The 16,389-nt window shown below is 43.6% G+C and overlaps 1 protein-coding gene across 2 annotated transcripts in view; it reads left to right on the plus strand.

The window, feature by feature from the left end:
• The first annotated feature begins 8,132 nt into the window (after nucleotides 1-8,132).
• GLRA1 (glycine receptor alpha 1) overlaps nucleotides 8,133-16,389 on the plus strand; it is a 79,328-nt gene continuing 71,071 nt past the window's right edge. For both annotated transcript variants that reach the window (XM_025867187.2, XM_025867188.2), the window contains exon 1: nucleotides 8,133-8,188. In XM_025867187.2, the coding sequence (XP_025722972.1) occupies nucleotides 8,133-8,188 (56 nt within the window). The remainder of the gene's footprint in view (nucleotides 8,189-16,389) is intronic.

A 16,389-nucleotide genomic window follows, 5' to 3' on the forward strand; every position in this document is an offset into this window, starting at 1 on the left:
AGGCTGTCATTGAAAATAGAAGGAGAGGTAAAAAGCTTCCAGGACAAACAAAAACTAAAGGAATTTGCAAACACAAAACCAGCCCTAAAAGAAATATTGAAAGGGGTCCTCTAAGCAAAGAGAGAGCCTAAAAGCAGCATAGATCAGAAAGGAACACAGACAATATACAGTCACAGTCACCTTACAGGCAATACAATGGCACTAAATTCATATCTTTCAATAGTTACCCTGAATGTAAATGGGCTCAATGCCCCAATCAAAAGACACAGGCTATCAGATTGGATTAAAAAACAAGACCCATCAATATGCTGTCTGCAAGAGACTCATTTTAGACCCAAAGACACCCCCAGATTGAAAGTGAGGGGGTGGAAAACCATTTACCATGCTAATGGACACCAAAAGAAAGCTGGGGTGGCAATTCTTATATCAGACAAATTAGATTTTAAAACAAACACTGTAATAAGAGATGTAGAAGGACACTATATCTTACTTAAAGGGTCTATCCAACAAGAAGATCTAACAATTGTAAATATCTATGCCCCTAACATGGGAACAGCCACTTTTATAAGGCAATTAATAACAAAAGCAAAGAAACACATTGACAACAATACAATAATAGTAGGGGACTTTAACACCCCCCTCACTGAAATGGACAGATCATCTGAGCAAAAGATCAACAAGGAAATAAAGACATTAAATGAAACACTGGACAAATGGACTTCACAGACATATTCAGAACATTCCATCCCAAAGCAACGGAATACACATTCTTCTCTAGTGCCCATGGAACATTCTCCAGAATTGATCACATCCTAGGTCACAAATCAGGTCTCAACCAATACCAAAAGATTGGGATTATTCCTTGCATATTTTCAGACCACAGTGCTTTGAAACTAGAACTCAATCACAAGAGGAAAGTCGGAAAGAACTCAAATACATGGAGGCTAAAGAGCATCCTACTGAAGAATGAATGGCTCAACCAGGAAATTAAAGAGGAATTAAAAAATTCATGGAAACCAATGAAAATGAAACACAACTGGTCAAAATCTTTGGGATACAGCAAAGGCAGTCCTGAGAGGAAAGTATATAGCAATACAAGCCTTTCTCAAGAAACAAGAAAGGTCTCAAATACACAACCTAACCCTACACCTAAAGGAGCTAGAGAAAGAACAGCAAATAAAGCCTAAATCCAGCAGGAGAAGAGAAATAATAAAGATCAGAGCAGAAATCAATGAAATAGAAACCAAAAGAACAGTAGAACAGATCAACGAAACTAAGAGCTGGTTCTTTGAAAGAATTAACAAGATTGATAAACCGCTGGCCAGACTTATCAAAAAGAAAAGAGAAATGACCCAAATCAACAAAATCATGAATGAAAGAGGAGAGATCACAACCAACACCAAAGAAATACAAACAATTCTAAGAACATATTATGAGCAACTCTATGCCAGCAAATTAGATAACCTGGAAGAAATGGGTGCATTCCTAGAGATGTATCAACTACCAAAACTGAACCAGGAAGAAATACAAAACCTGAACAGACCTATAACCACTAAGGAAATTGAAGCAGTCATCAAAAATCTCCCAAAAAACAAAAGCCCAGGCCAGATGGCTTCCCAGGGGAATTCTATCAAACATTTCAAGAAGAATTAATACCTATTCTCCTGAAACTGTTCCAAAAAATAGAAATGGAAGGAAAACTTCTGAACTCATTTTAGGAGGCCACCATTACCTTGATGCCAAAACCAGACAAAGACCCCATCAAAAAGGAGAATTACAGACCAATATCCTTGATGAACATGGATGCAAAAATTCTCACCAAAATACTAGCCAATAGGATCCAACAGTACATTAAAAGGATTATTCACCATGATCAAGTGGGATTTATCCCTGGGCTGCAAGGTTGGTTCAACAACCACAAATCAATCAATGTGATACAATACATTAACAAAAGAAAGAACAAGAATCATATGATCCTCTCAATAGATGCAGAAAAAGCATTTGACAAAGTACAGCATCCTTTCTTCATCAAAACTCTTCAGAGTATAGGGATAGAGGGTACATACCTCAATATCGTAAAAGCCATCTATGAAAAACCTACAGCGAATACCATTCTCTGTAGAATGGTAGCTGAGAGCTTTTCCCCTAAGGTCAGGAACGCGGCAGGGATGTCCACTCTCACCACTGCTATTCAACATAGTATTAGAAGTCCTAGCCACAGCAATCAGACAACAAAAAGAAATCAAAGGCATCCAAATCGGCAAAGAAGAAGTCAAACTCTCACTCTTTGCAGATGATATGATACTGTATGTGGAAAACCCAAAAGACTCCACCCCAAAACTGCTAGAACTCATACAGGAATTCAGTCAAGTAGCAGGATATAAAATCAATGCACAGAAATCAGTGGCATTCCTATACACCAACAACAAGACAGAAGAGAGACAAATCAAGGAGTCGATCCCATTTACAATTGCACCCAAAACCATAAGATACCTAGGAATAAATTTAACCAAAGAGGCAAAGGATCTGTACTCAGAAAACTATAAAATACTCATGAAAGAAATTGAAGAAGACACAAAGAAATGGAAAAACGTTCCATGCTCATGGATTGGGAGAACAAACATTGTGAAGATGTCAATGCTACCTAGAGCAATCTACACATTCAATGCAATCCCCATCAAAATACCATCCACTTTTTTCAAAGAAATGGAAAAAATCATCCTAAAATTTGTATGGAACCAAAAGAGACCCCGAATAGCCAGAGGAATACTGAAAAAGAAAAGCAAAGCTGGCGGCATCACAATTCCGGACTTCCAGCTCTATTACAAAGCTGTCATCATCAAGACAGTATGGTACTGGCACAAAAACAGACACATAGATCAATGGAACAGAATCGAGAGCCCAGAAATGGACCCTCAACTCTATGGTCAACTAATCTTTGACACAGCAGGAAAGAATGTCCAATGGAATAAAGACAGTCTCTTCAACAAATGGTATTGGGAAAATTGGACAGCCACATGCAGAAGAATGAAACTGGACCATTTCCTTACACCACACACAAAAATAGACTCCAAATGGTTGAAAGACCTCAATGTGAGACAGGAGTCCATCAAAATCCTAAAGGAGAACACAGGTAGCAACCTCTTCAACCTCAGCCGCAGCAACTTCTTCCGAGAAACATCGCCAAAGGCAAGGGAAGCAAGGGCAAAAATGAACTATTGGGATTTCATCAAGATAAAAAGCTTTTGCACAGCAAAAGAAACAGTCCACAAAACCAAAAGACAACCGACAGAATGGGAGAAAATATTTGCAAATGACATATCAGATAAAGGGCTAGTATCCAAAATCTATAAAGAACTCTTCAAACTCAACACCCAAAGAACAAATAATCCAATCAAGAAATGGGCAGAAGACATGAACAGACATTTTTCCAAAGAAGACATCCAAATGGCCAACAGACACATGAAAAAGTGCTCAACATCACTCGGCATCAGGGAAATCCAAATCAAAACCTCGATGAGATACCACCTCACGCTGGTCAGAATGGCTAGAATTAACAAGTCAGGAAATGACAGATGTTGGTGGGGATGTGGAGAAAGGGGAACCCTCCTGCACTGTTGGTGGGAATGCAAGCTGGTGCAACTACTCTGGAAAACAGTATGGAGCTTCCTCAAATAGTTGAAAATAGAGCTACCATATGATCCAGCAATTGCACTACTGGGTATTTACCACAAAGATACGAATGTAGGGATCCGAAGGGGTATGTGCACCCCAATGTTTATAGCAGCAATGTCCACAATAGCCAAACTGTGGAAAGAGCCAAGATGTCCATCGACAGATGAATGGATAAAGAAGAAGTGGTATATATACACAATGGAATATTATGCAGCCATCAAAAGGAATGAGATCTTGCCATTTGCAACGACGTGGATGGAACTGGAGGGTGTTATGCTGAGTGAAATCAGTCAATCAGAGAAAGACATGTATCATATGACCTCGCTGATATGAGGAATTTTTAACCTCAGGAAACAAACTGAAGGTTGCTGGAGTGGTGGGGGGTGGGAGGGATGGGGTGGCTGGGTGATAGACATTGGGGAGGGTATGTGCTATGGTGAGTGCTGTGAATTGTGCAAGACTGTTGAATCACAGATCAGTACTTCTGAAACAAATAATGCAATATATGTTAAGGAAAAAAAAAGAAGAAGATAGCAGGAGGGGAAGAATGAAGGGGAGTAAGTCAGAGGGGGAGACGAACCATGAGAGACGATGGACTCTGAAAAACAAACTGAGGGTTCTAGAGGGGAGGGGGGTGGGGGGATGGGTTAGCCTGGTGATGGGTATTAAAGAGGGCACGTTCTGTGTGGAGCACTGAGTGTTATACACAAACAATGAATCATGGAACACTATATCAAAAACTAATGATGTATGGTGATTAACATAATAAAAAAATTTTAAAAAATGCTTTTTCCTCTTTAAACCTTATCATTAAAAATAAATAAATAAATAAACCTTATGATCACCTAATACTTCATAATTTACCTTTTTATCTGCTCTCCCCTCCACTGGAAGATACACTCCATTAGAATAGGGATCTTTACCTGTTTTGTTCCCTGCTATATCCCCAGTGCCCAGAATAGTGACACAGAGTAAATGCTGAATGAATGAATGAAATTAAAGCATGAATCGCCTCTAGGAATAAAAGAAGTCTTGGTGTAGGTCAAAATGTACTCATACTTCGAAGAGCTGAAATCTGGCTACCTATAAGGGACCACCCTAAGTATTGGAATTAGGCTACACAGAATACTTACCATTACAAAATGGACCATCTGCCGGGGAGCCAGTCCATTCAATTCCATTGAGATTTCTGTTTCAAAGCATGGTAGTCACAATAAGATTAGACCAGAATGCCATATCTTCTATGCAGCTTCTTGTGATGAGAAGAATGGATGCTACTCTCCCTGTATGACTTAGGCCCAAAGAGATTCGGTCGTTTATTCAACATCATCCAGCCTTTTTGAGGCAGAGATAAAATAAGAACATAAATCTCTGACCTCCAAGCCTGCAGGTATTTCAATAGTGACCTACACAAGACAGAAAGATCCAAGTATACTGCTTATAGGCATAAGAAATACATGAGATTTGGGGTAAAAAGTGTACATTCACAACAATGAGGAACTTTTCCCACTGAACCTCTAAAGTGATTTCATGTCCGGAGGTTCGAAGTACTGTTCATCCTACATATTGGCGGATCCCCAATGCTTGGCACACTCTGACTTCATGCACGCTGATTAAATAAAAGTAGCAGCCTCAGCGTAGACAGAAGCCTACTAGAAAACAGGGAGCCCCAGGTAGTAAATATTCTTTCCTGCACAGCCCAAAGCCCTGGAGCCGGTCACACCTACATCAGCAACAACAACAACAACAACAACAACAACAACACACACACACACACACACACACACACACACAGCGTCCCTTGAAGGAAAAGAAAATGTAACTTCTACGCACTGCGTCCACTTGCTTCCTAGCCAGGTAAGGAACAAGGACAAAGTTATGGCATCACAGTTTGTTTTAGAATCGTCAGGGGTACAACAATGACACAAGTAGATGCATACATATAAGCCCTTGTGGATAGAGACCCATTTACAAGCACAAATGTACAAATACACATGTGTACTGCCCATATGCTTCAGAATACCTGGATGGACGGGTGGATACCAATTCATAAATCAATTTATATATACAGAAATATACATGTTTGTCTTGCCCAAGCTACTCACAAATGTACATACACATATACACAAACACATTCACAAAGATACTATTTACCTCAAGGTATTACCATGGGAAATAAATGAGATTATGTGAAGTGCACACTAGCACCTGATAGATAAAAGGCATGCTAATAAAGGTTAGCAGTAGATATAGATAGATAGATAGATAACATAAATGTATATAAGACATATGAATAACCACCTTCAAAGCAAAATTTCCTTTTCAGTCACTACTCAGAAACTCATGGAAATACTAAGCAGCCCATCACTGTTCTGGTGTGTGGAAGTCAATAAAAAAGAATAATGTGGAGTGTGTCATAACAGTGGCGTGGAGGTTGGAAGTGGGGATCCCTGCTGGTAGGAGACTGGTGAACAAAGCTTTCCAGACTTCTTTGGGAGAAAGCCTGGGCTTGGAGACAGCTGAGCTGTTAAGAACTCTTCTAGGGAGAACCAACCTCCAAAACCTCAAAAGAAAGAGTTCCTAACACTGCTGAGAAAGAGGGAAGGGTTGTCCCCACTCACTAGGCTGGGAGGGAGAGACCCCAGAGTCCCAGACAGTTCAAATAAGCCAGAAAATCCTGCAGAGGCTATTAATCCACTAAAGTCTGGTAGCTTGGAGAAAATCTGATTAATTCCACCTCCCCAGCTGGACTCTAGACTGAAATGTATAGCTGGTTTCTGAGACTCAACTAAGGTGGGAAACAGAGAAGGGGGGGATAGGAGTGGTTAAGTACTAGATACCTGTGTGTACAGCTTGGCTCAATCATTATTTGGAAACAAGACACAGCTCTCTTGGGCTCTGTTGCCCCAGCTTGTGAGATGTAAATAAAACTGTCTCCTGTCCAGTTGGAAGAGGGCATATCTTCCATATCTTCCTTCCTTCCTTCTCCCCCAAGGGTGCCAGCAGTGAGGCTAGGATTGCTCCCTCTTGACCCTGGTCAGTGGTCAAGGAATTTCATCTGCATCTCCCTGTTGCAGTGGCCCAGGGGAAGAGGAGGGGGCTTTTATGGACCAGACTTCTTGAAACCTCTCCTTTACTTCTGTACCAAATATTATAACTTCAGAGCTCTAAAGAAACTTAGGGATCTGGTTCAATTCTTCCCTTTTAAGATGATGAACTGAGCCCAGAAGCAGGTTCGAACTGGGACGCGTGGTGTTTGTTTTACTCACATACAACTACATTCTTTAAATATCGTGGCAACATTTTGGGAGACCTCGAGAGATTAACTCCATAATCTCCCCCACCCCACCGCCCGCTTGCAAAGGAGAGGAGAGACGCGGATCTCGTCCAGCACTTTAAGCGTTAAGCTCAACCCAGAGTCTAATACGCGATTGGCCAAACACTGAGAAAAGATCTGGTTTTCGCAGCCGCGGGCCAATGAGCACCTCGAGTGGGAGGGTTTGAAGATACTAAGGAGTTTTTCCCCCCTTTTTTCCTCTCCACCCCCTCCCATCGGCCTTCGCCAGCGCCCCCTCCAACCCCCATGCCGCCAGTTTGTTAAATTAATGCAGTAAGAAAGTCTGAAGATCTGAAGGAGTCCGGGCCAAAGGAAGATGGGCGAGCTCAGAAAATCGAGATGCATCTGAAGCCTTGGGCTACTGAGCCCCGCGGGGTCGCCATGGACCCCGGCAGCCCCTGAAACTTGCCCTGAGCTCTCTCACGCCTGCAGCCCCGAGCAATGGGACACCTTTCCTGCAACGATCATAACTTATTCGGCGGGCACCCAGAGAACAGCGATCGCAAGGCGACAGCAGACCAGCACGCAGGCAGGATAACAAGATTCCGGGACTCGGTCGCGATGCGCCAGGCTGGCACATTCTCCGGGATTTAACTGAAGGCAGCACCGTCAATCGCTTCCCCTCGCCCCTAACCCTCTCAGGCCAGCCCAGGGGCATAAAGCCCAGCTCTCTCTACCCAAGATGCTCGCCCAACCTAACGGTCCGAGGCCAGCGCTCTGATCGCCACAGAAGATTTTTTTTCCTTGCATGGAGCTGGCCGTTTAAACAGAAAAACAGGGGTAAAAAAGAAAATATACCCACCCCAAACGTGCCTCCCCAGCGCCGCAGGGAGCCAACAGACAAGCTGGAGTTTAACAAACAGCAATACTCTTCGCGCTCCTGAAAAGCAGGGTTGGACGCTCTCCGTGGTGCTGAAACGCTTCGCGGTTGCCTCTGTCCGTGGTACCTACAGACCCCTCGTTCCAATTTCCCCTGGGGCTCTTCCTCCGCGCCCCGGTTCTCCACCTCCCCTTAGCATCTGGATTATTTTTTCAGTAGCGCTCGCTGGTTTTGTAAGTGCCGATTGGAAACATTTTTGCCCCCATAACTCGTGGACTACAAAGCACAAGGACCTGAAAAATGTACAGCTTCAATACTCTTCGACTCTACCTTTGGGAGACCATTGTATTCTTCAGGTATGCAATTTTCTACTGACCACATCGCTGTAATGGAAATGGGGGAAAGGAGCACTGAGGCTGACTCTGTCCGTGATCCCCCCATTTTGGGGGAGGGGGCTGTTGTATACCGCTGCAATCGGGTCTTTCCATCCCCCGCTCCCCCACCCCACCCCGCCCGCAGGGTGTCTGGCTTGTGCGTGGAGGTCTGAGACAGTCGCTGCTCTGGCAGCTGTTTGCCTGTTTTTTTGTGATTTGTTTGTCCTTCCACCTGCTATACCCCTGCCCTATCACTGGCCCCCAGCCCCTCTGCATATTGGCTCTTACTGGGCTGAGGACTTTAAGGGGAATCTTTAGGAGTTACTCAGTTTAATTAGGACTGCATTCTCTCTAACCGCAGTGCCGAAAACCTCAGCTCTCCCGTCTGGGAGCCAAGTGACAACTAGCGGTGACGGGGAAGGTTGCACTCGAACTTGCTGGACACAGAACATTTTATTTTTCTCTCCTCTTTTGTTGTTGTTTTCTTTTTCTGCGGTGGGGGGGGGGGATGGCTGAGGCTTAGTGCTTGGAAACAATAGTGTTATGACCTCAGGTTGTAAAGCCCTGAACTTGGGTGCAGAGTGAATCTACTTAGGAACAGATCCTGGGAAACGTTCCCTTTTGAAACTTTGACTCTCTCCTCTCACCCACTCACCTTTTCAAACTCTACTTTGTTAGCTGCAGATCCTGAACTGATGGACAATTCTTGTTTGTTTTGTTTAATTTATGTCTGTCCCTCAGTCTGTAGCTGAGTTCCCTCACCCGTTATCTCCCAGGTTAAAATTTTCTGCCTAAAGGCTTAGCCTTCTATGCTAGTACAAGTGAAAAGTGAAAAATCACCTCTTTGGGAAGCACTGGAATAGATAGTCCTTTGTAAGTGGGTGAATCAGCCATCGTCAGAGATGGTTATGATAAATTCCATTTATATGAATTGAAAAAAATTTTTCTTCTTCCATGACCCGCAGGGATCATTAATCTTTCTCATTTTAGATACCTGCCTCTCATGTTTTACCACAGCATTGTATTAACAGTCATTTGAAAAACCCACTCTAGGTTATTTTTAAAAATAAGTAACCACCAAATATTATTTTCTCCATCATAAACCAGCAACTAATTCTTGGTTTTCCTTTTAACATTGTAGAGAATTCTCATATGAATTGTTGGTTTGACTAACCTGTCGATTGGTTTATTAAATGAATGACACCTCCCCCAGACCCCAGGTTGTAAGGGTCTTATATGTCAACCACTCTTCATGTCTTTCTCTTGAGATGAAGAAAAAACCCCCTCCTTCCCTGCGATACCCAATGCCAAAGCTTCTAATCTCCAGCTCAAATAATTCTTTGATAGGCCATAGTCCTGCCCACAGCTCAGAAGGCAAATAGTCAGGGAGTCAGATAGAATGAAAAAAGTGCAACAATCCAGGGCCTTGTGAATTGTAGTGAAATGTAGCTACTTTATGGGGAAAAGGGCAGGAAGTATCCTCTTAACAATATCAAATCCTTTCTCCCCTACATACATACAGAACTGTAAAATGCTTGGAGGTGGGGTACTTGGTAACATTTGTATGCAAATTGATTCTCTGTTTGGCTTACTGAGACAGAACTGAACCAGAAAGGTTAAAGAGCAAATTAATAGGACCAAGCACATCACCCCCCATATGCACACCGATTCCTTTTTTCTTGATGAACAGTATGCTTGATTTTCTTCTCCCCGACATTGTCTTTCACAAAAGGGAGACACAGTCTAAAAGGTTTGCATTGTAATCATTTTGATAACACTATGAATCCACCGTGTTAATTCTTTAAGTAAACTGGTGGTGGCCCGTCAGAAAGGCTCACTCTACATCTCCTTCCCCTACATGTGTCAAGGCATATCTGAGCTACAATGTATATGGGATTCTGTGTTTATAAGGAAAGAAGAGTCATGACTCTGGAGAGCTGGGAAGGGATTGGTACTATTGCACTTTCAAAATACAGGAATGGCTACATCATCTGAGGAGTAAATGTTGTTTCAGAAATGTTCTGAAACATAAAATAATAAAACTAGGAATTGAACTAGGGAAATACCCTCAGGAATTTTTCAGAGAGATGGGGGAAGAAAGGTCAAAAGGAGGGAAAGTATCGTCTTTGTATAATTGGCACTTTCATTTCTAACTCTCTCATTTTTGAAATTTTAGGTAAAAATGCAGAAGTATTAAAATCTGGGGACTCAATAGAATTGTAATGTGGGGGTGAATGGAGACGGGCAGCTCTCTAGCAGGTTCCATGTGAATAACCCTTTCTCCCCCAAGGGACAGGCACCCATGTTGGAATGAGCCAGTCCAATCATCTCAGGCACCCAGGTACTCCTTAGATTAAATGATGCCAGCTGATCACCTTGTTGGGGAAATCTGGGGGCCAGAAAAGGAAAGGCCATCAATAACAGAAGTACCGCTGCATCAGTACATAACCAGCAAACTGGCAATAATGACGGTAACACAAAACAACAATCGAAGTGAGCCAGAAATCTCAGATGGTGCCAACACAGAGAACAAATCGAGGCCTTAGACAGAGCTGAGGGGAGAGAGACATAGGGCACTGGGAGGCACACAGCATTGCAGTGCTCATCAACTGTGACCCCATAAGTAAAATGAGGTGATTTGGCTGAAGTTCCTGCTCTGGTATTTTAAAAGCCTATGGTTCTAAAATTCCATGAGTGACATTCTAGGATTCAATAACCTAAATTTTGTCTCTTTATCTTCAGTTGGAGATGGGGCTTTATATCCAGACTGGTCAAAAATAATAGGCAAAGATATGGTTTTTTTATGGTAGAAGCACATTCCTTTCAAACCTCCTTTTCAAGCCAAAGGGAACTTGCTTTGATTCCCAGAGCCTTTACAGTGCCTTATGGCTAGAAGGGCCCCAGGAAGACCCCAGAATTTTTTATCTTCTGAGTAATTCAAATAGACTCATAGCATAAAACATGTTTCTCAGTCCTGGCACTATTGACATTTTGAACCGGATAATCTTTATTAGGAGGGCTGTCCTGTGCATTGTAAGATGTTTAGCAGTGCCATGGCCCCAGCGGCACCCCCCCCAAGTCATGACAATCAAAAATGTCTCCAGACCTTGCCAAAAATCCTGCAGTGGGGGTTGGGGTGCAAAAATTATATGCAGCTGAGAACCACCAGTATAGAATGACCAAATATTTAATCTGCTGTTCTGATGTACTAATTTTTTTTAATGAAGAAAGAAGTCAAGTTTCCTTGAGAAAATGCTCCTTAAGAAACACACAAAGCACCCTAATGAAGCAAAAAGGGACCTAGCCCATGCATGCAAAGGGAATAAAGGTAGAGGAGATAAACCAAGCCTAATCCATGGCTGGCTTTCCCAGAAGATGATCAGCTTCTCTTTATGTGCCACTTCTACCTGCCATCCCAGTAGATGCTTCCTTGCACAGGGTTTTGTGCTAAATATGGCACTCATTTACGAAGAAAGGTCACTAAAACCTTGAAGGAAAGATGTTTCTATTCACACTTGGATCAAAAGAAACATGGCAAATAGATTTTTTCATATCATCCTGGAAAACCAGGTGAATGAATTTTCCTTTGAGGTGGCCCCTTTGGCTTCTCACTCTCCAAGCTGGCCAAGAGGGGCAGATGCCCACCTCAATCTTTTCCTCCTGGTAGCATAGCTGTATTTTCCCTCAAATCTTACCCGCTGCATTTTGGGCACACAGAAAGTATCTAAGAGCTTCTGAAATGGACCAAGGATTCTTTTCCTAAGGAAAGAAGTTTCTTGGGCAAGTTTGCACCAGGGCCAATCAAAATGTCAGTCTACCCTCTTCTGGGAGCTTAGGAACCTTGAATAAGAGAAAAGAAAGCATCACGTCTTTTATTTCCGAAGGACAGCTTCGACGAGGACCCTAGGCTGGTGTAAATAGAGTTATGAATTGGCACATAACTTCTGCATATTCGCAAAAATGGTGATGACCTATCAGGGGATATTTAGGAAATTTATTCTTGAGACCAACTTGTTATGAAAGAAGTTGCAAACATGTGGTACAGTGGAGGGAGCAGTTGGGCTGTGATTTGAAAAACCCCCATTCTAAAGTCAGCTCTGCCCCCGTCCTGCAGCATGGCTTTAACAAGTCTCTTTGCATCATGGGGACTCAATTTTCTCACCAATCAACTCAAACGACTGATTCCAACACCTCTAAGTTCCCTCCCACCTGGGATAAGGTCTTTATAAAAGAAAGAGGCCCATACCCACAAAGGCTCAAAATGAATTTGCTTCAGTGCCAACGCTGCCTTCCTTTCTTCACCAGGCATGTATTTATCATGTATGGAAGTGTCTGGTCCACAACCAGGCACTCTGTGGGGGGACAGAGGTAACAGATGCCAGAGTCCCTGTCCTTGCAGAAAGGGGAGACACTGCTCCCTTTAAAACTCCATGAAAACCTTTTTCCTTCATCAGGGGGCCCACAGAACTCCTCTTCAGACAGCCCATGTACACGTCTTGCGACAGCATCGCATTTATGTGGGCGTCACTAACTTTATTTCCTTCATCAGCTTGCAGAAGCCAGAATGATGTTTCAGATGGCCTGCCTGGCCATCTTGACGCTATTCTGCAGGTTTTCTGCTGCTTTAGGCAAAGCAGCCCTGGCCCAAAGGGCAGGAGACCTGGGATCCAGAATTTAGCTAGGGCCATGACCTTGAGAGGGTTCCGTGACCTTTCTGGTCCTCAGTTTCCCCAGCTGTAAAATGAAGGGAATCAACAAATCACTCTCTCTAAAATCATTTTTAACTGTGCCAGTTAAGGATTATCTTCTTCCAATCTCCTCCGTGATAGAATAGTTTTGGTTACAAATATTGCTGCATATTTCAATTGTTATAAGAAATAGCAACGTTGCATTATATTCAGGCTCAAAAGTCTGAAAGAATTGAGGACATCATTAAGCAACTTCACTGTGGAGGGTTATCCCACCCTAGATGGTGATACCCTAGATTATTGACAAGTCACATAAATATGTCCATTTCCCCAGGAAGCGCTTTGGATGATGAGAAAACATGGTGCTTGATTACTGTCCCCACAGAGCTGAGGAGTGGCATGAGAAAGAGACCAAAAGTTTCTATACTTTCACTGGGGATTCCATTTGGGTTTTTTCCTCCCCCCATAAAAGCTATGTTTGTAAAAATCTGTTTGCCAAATCCTATTCATCATTAACTTATTTTCCCCATCTTTATTAATCAAAGGCATACATAACTGCCAGAAATACTGAACATTATGGGATAAGCGATATCGCCACACTGAGTTGACCTAAGAGAAAACAAAAGTAAAGACACGTGATGCTTTTTAGTGAGTCCATAGAGCTTTGTCAGAAGTAAATATGCAATTTGTTAGAGTCTCTGAAATGTTTAAAATGGATTCTGAATCCTCATTACTATTTCATGAACCCCCTAGATATCTAGGGACCCCATTTGGGAAATATTAAATTTGATTTATTCTATACAGCTCCAAGAGAAGAAGTGGGTCAAATTGATGGATAATTATTTTAATGTACACACACAAATTCTAGTTCAATGTAATTTGGAAGTTTCTGGCAGATCCGTCAAGTGGTGCAATGGGCTGCCTTGGTGGTAGTAAGGGTCCCCTGTCACTGGAGGTATGAAATCAGAGAAATCCACCTCCCAGGAAGGATGTAGAAGAAATTCAAGCTGCTTTTGTGGAATGAGATTTGTAATTTACTGCATTAAAGTAAATGAATGCAGGTCAGAGACAAATCTTCACAATACTGCTATTCCCTCCTTTCCTGACCCCCAAAGTACCATTCTGATCTTTGTAAGCTCTCTGGGCCATGCCATAAACACACTTTCACTCATCCCTTTTCATTCTTTAAAATGGATTGGTGATGAATAAATTGGGCAATGAACACGAGCATGCGCACGCGCACACATGATGCAACAAAGGATTATTAAACAGAAATCACCTGGTTATGTAAGAGGCTGATTTTAAGAAGTGAGAAAGACCTCAGAATAAGAAAATGTCAGAGCCAGAAAGACCACTAGAAAGTGCACTGTCTCCGGACAAGTCCGTGGGCACGGACAGCGTTCACAGGACCGGTGGCAGGTATGGCTGAAGGCCTCTCAGCCCTGAACCCCAGCTGTCCCTCCTGAACCAGCCCTGTTAAGCCTAACACACAACTGAAAACACCATGGGGCCAGCCACCAAATTCATGCAGAAAGCACACTGGAAGGGAACAATGCCCGGAGATGCTGAGGAGAGGGGCTTATCGGCAGTGCCTCTGCTTTGTAATGCAAGCCCTGATGAGGGGTGCCGGAGGCCCCAAAGCTTTTGAAACTCCTTATAAAGGATCCCTTTGTGGTTTTCTGAAGTTGATATTGTCCGAGTCTCCTGAGGCTAATTCAGTGCAATTAGATTATCACTCTCTGCCTTTGGATCCGGCTGTTTCTTGGTGTCCGTTGCTAAATGAGTTTACCGTCTTAACAGGGAGCTGCTGACAGTCATTAATCCCAGCCGTGAAATGGGCAGCGCTTCGCTCTTGTCTCACATACGGGGCAACCCAGAGGCACCTAGAGTATAAGCCTCTGCTCCTTTCCTGGCAAGGTCCTCCTCAATTTCCCACCCATTCACCCCCAGAGAGTCGCACGTTCCTTCAGAGTATTTTAAGTGCCAACAGAATCATAGAGACTTAAGGCAAGTCTATAATTCAGCGGCTCTCAAATCTAGCTGTAAGGGGCTGGTCAAACATATAGTTTTCCCCCCTCCATACTAGACTATTGAATCACAATCTCTCAGGAGGGGGACCCAGAAACTTGTAATGTTAGCAAGAGTCTCTAAATCAGTGCTTTTCAAACTTCAGTGTGTGTGTGAATCACTTGAGAATCTCATTGAGATGCTGATTCAAACTCAGGAGGTCAGGGGTGGGGCCAGAGAGGCTGCATTTCTAACAGCCCCCAGGTGATGCTGATGCTTCCATGGACCCAAGGTTTGAGGAGTAGGGCTCTAAATGATTCTGGCTGGGGACCCCTGACATAGATCAACCCTTTGATTTTGCAGATGAGGAGAGGACAAATGACTTCCCTAAGGTTATAGAGTGAATGGTGGAGCTCCCCAAGTCCTGCACAGTTCTCTTCAGCCCCTAAACTGATTCCCCTGCATGTCACCTCTAAGGGTTCTGCCTCTGCACTTTCCTCCTTTGGCTCATAAACACAGACACACACCTCAGAGAGCTATCCCCATTCCCAAACTGGTGGTCTGGGCCCTGGAGTCCTAGTGTACCTGGGTATTCTGACCATGCGATGCTGGATAAGGAGAAGGGGCACCTGAGGAATGGGCTATGAATCCCAGCCCTGGGGGGCTCAAGGACACAGCAGTGAGTCTGTCGGGACTGATGGAGGAGGTAGATCAAGGTGATCAGAAGGAGGAAATCTGTGGTTTCTCGCTCCAAGGATGACCTCACTGATCAGTCTCCCTGTGCACATCACACTGTCAGCCCCACATAACTAGTGTACCATTTCGGACTCCCAGATGTTCAGAGTCTTGCCCCCTCCTACCATCTGTCTGACCTTGGGACCACGTCCTTCCTTCTTCTCTACCCATTTCGACCTATTATCCTTTCTGCAAAGCATATTATTATCTTAGACAACAAATAAAGTAACCGCTATGGTCTTTGGCCTTGGAGAGCTGTGGGTTGATGGCCGTGTGCTCAATTCTGCAGCACTGCCCAGCTCGGGAGGAATGCGGCACGGCCGCAGCAACCCTGGCGGCCAGGCGGACCTGCAGCACTCTCCTACACGAGCACTTGGCAGCTTAGCCAGTTTCACACTCACGATCCCATAGGAGCTTCCCAGTCACCTTAAAAAATAGATACAAGACAGTGGTTACTATCCCCATTTTAGAGTGAGAAAACGGAGATTTGGGGAAGTGACTTGCCTAAGACTATACACACACACACACACACACACACACACACACACACACACACACACACATATACATTCCAAGAGCTGCAGGTCTGATGAGCTGGTGCAGTCCACAGCCTAAGAGCCCCCCTCCCCCAGTGGGCCACAGTGGGAGGATGGAAAGGAGCCTACAAGAGAAGAGCTGGGAATTCTCCATCAGGCCTTCAGTTCGACAGCCATATTCTTCTGATTCTTAGCCAGATAGGTTATTTCTTTCTCT

The sequence above is a fragment of the Callorhinus ursinus genome, unplaced genomic scaffold (genome assembly GCF_003265705.2).
Source record: "Callorhinus ursinus isolate GAN/ISIS: 27379988/994484 unplaced genomic scaffold, GSC_fseal_2.0 scaffold3, whole genome shotgun sequence".
Lineage (NCBI taxonomy): Eukaryota > Metazoa > Chordata > Mammalia > Carnivora > Otariidae > Callorhinus > Callorhinus ursinus.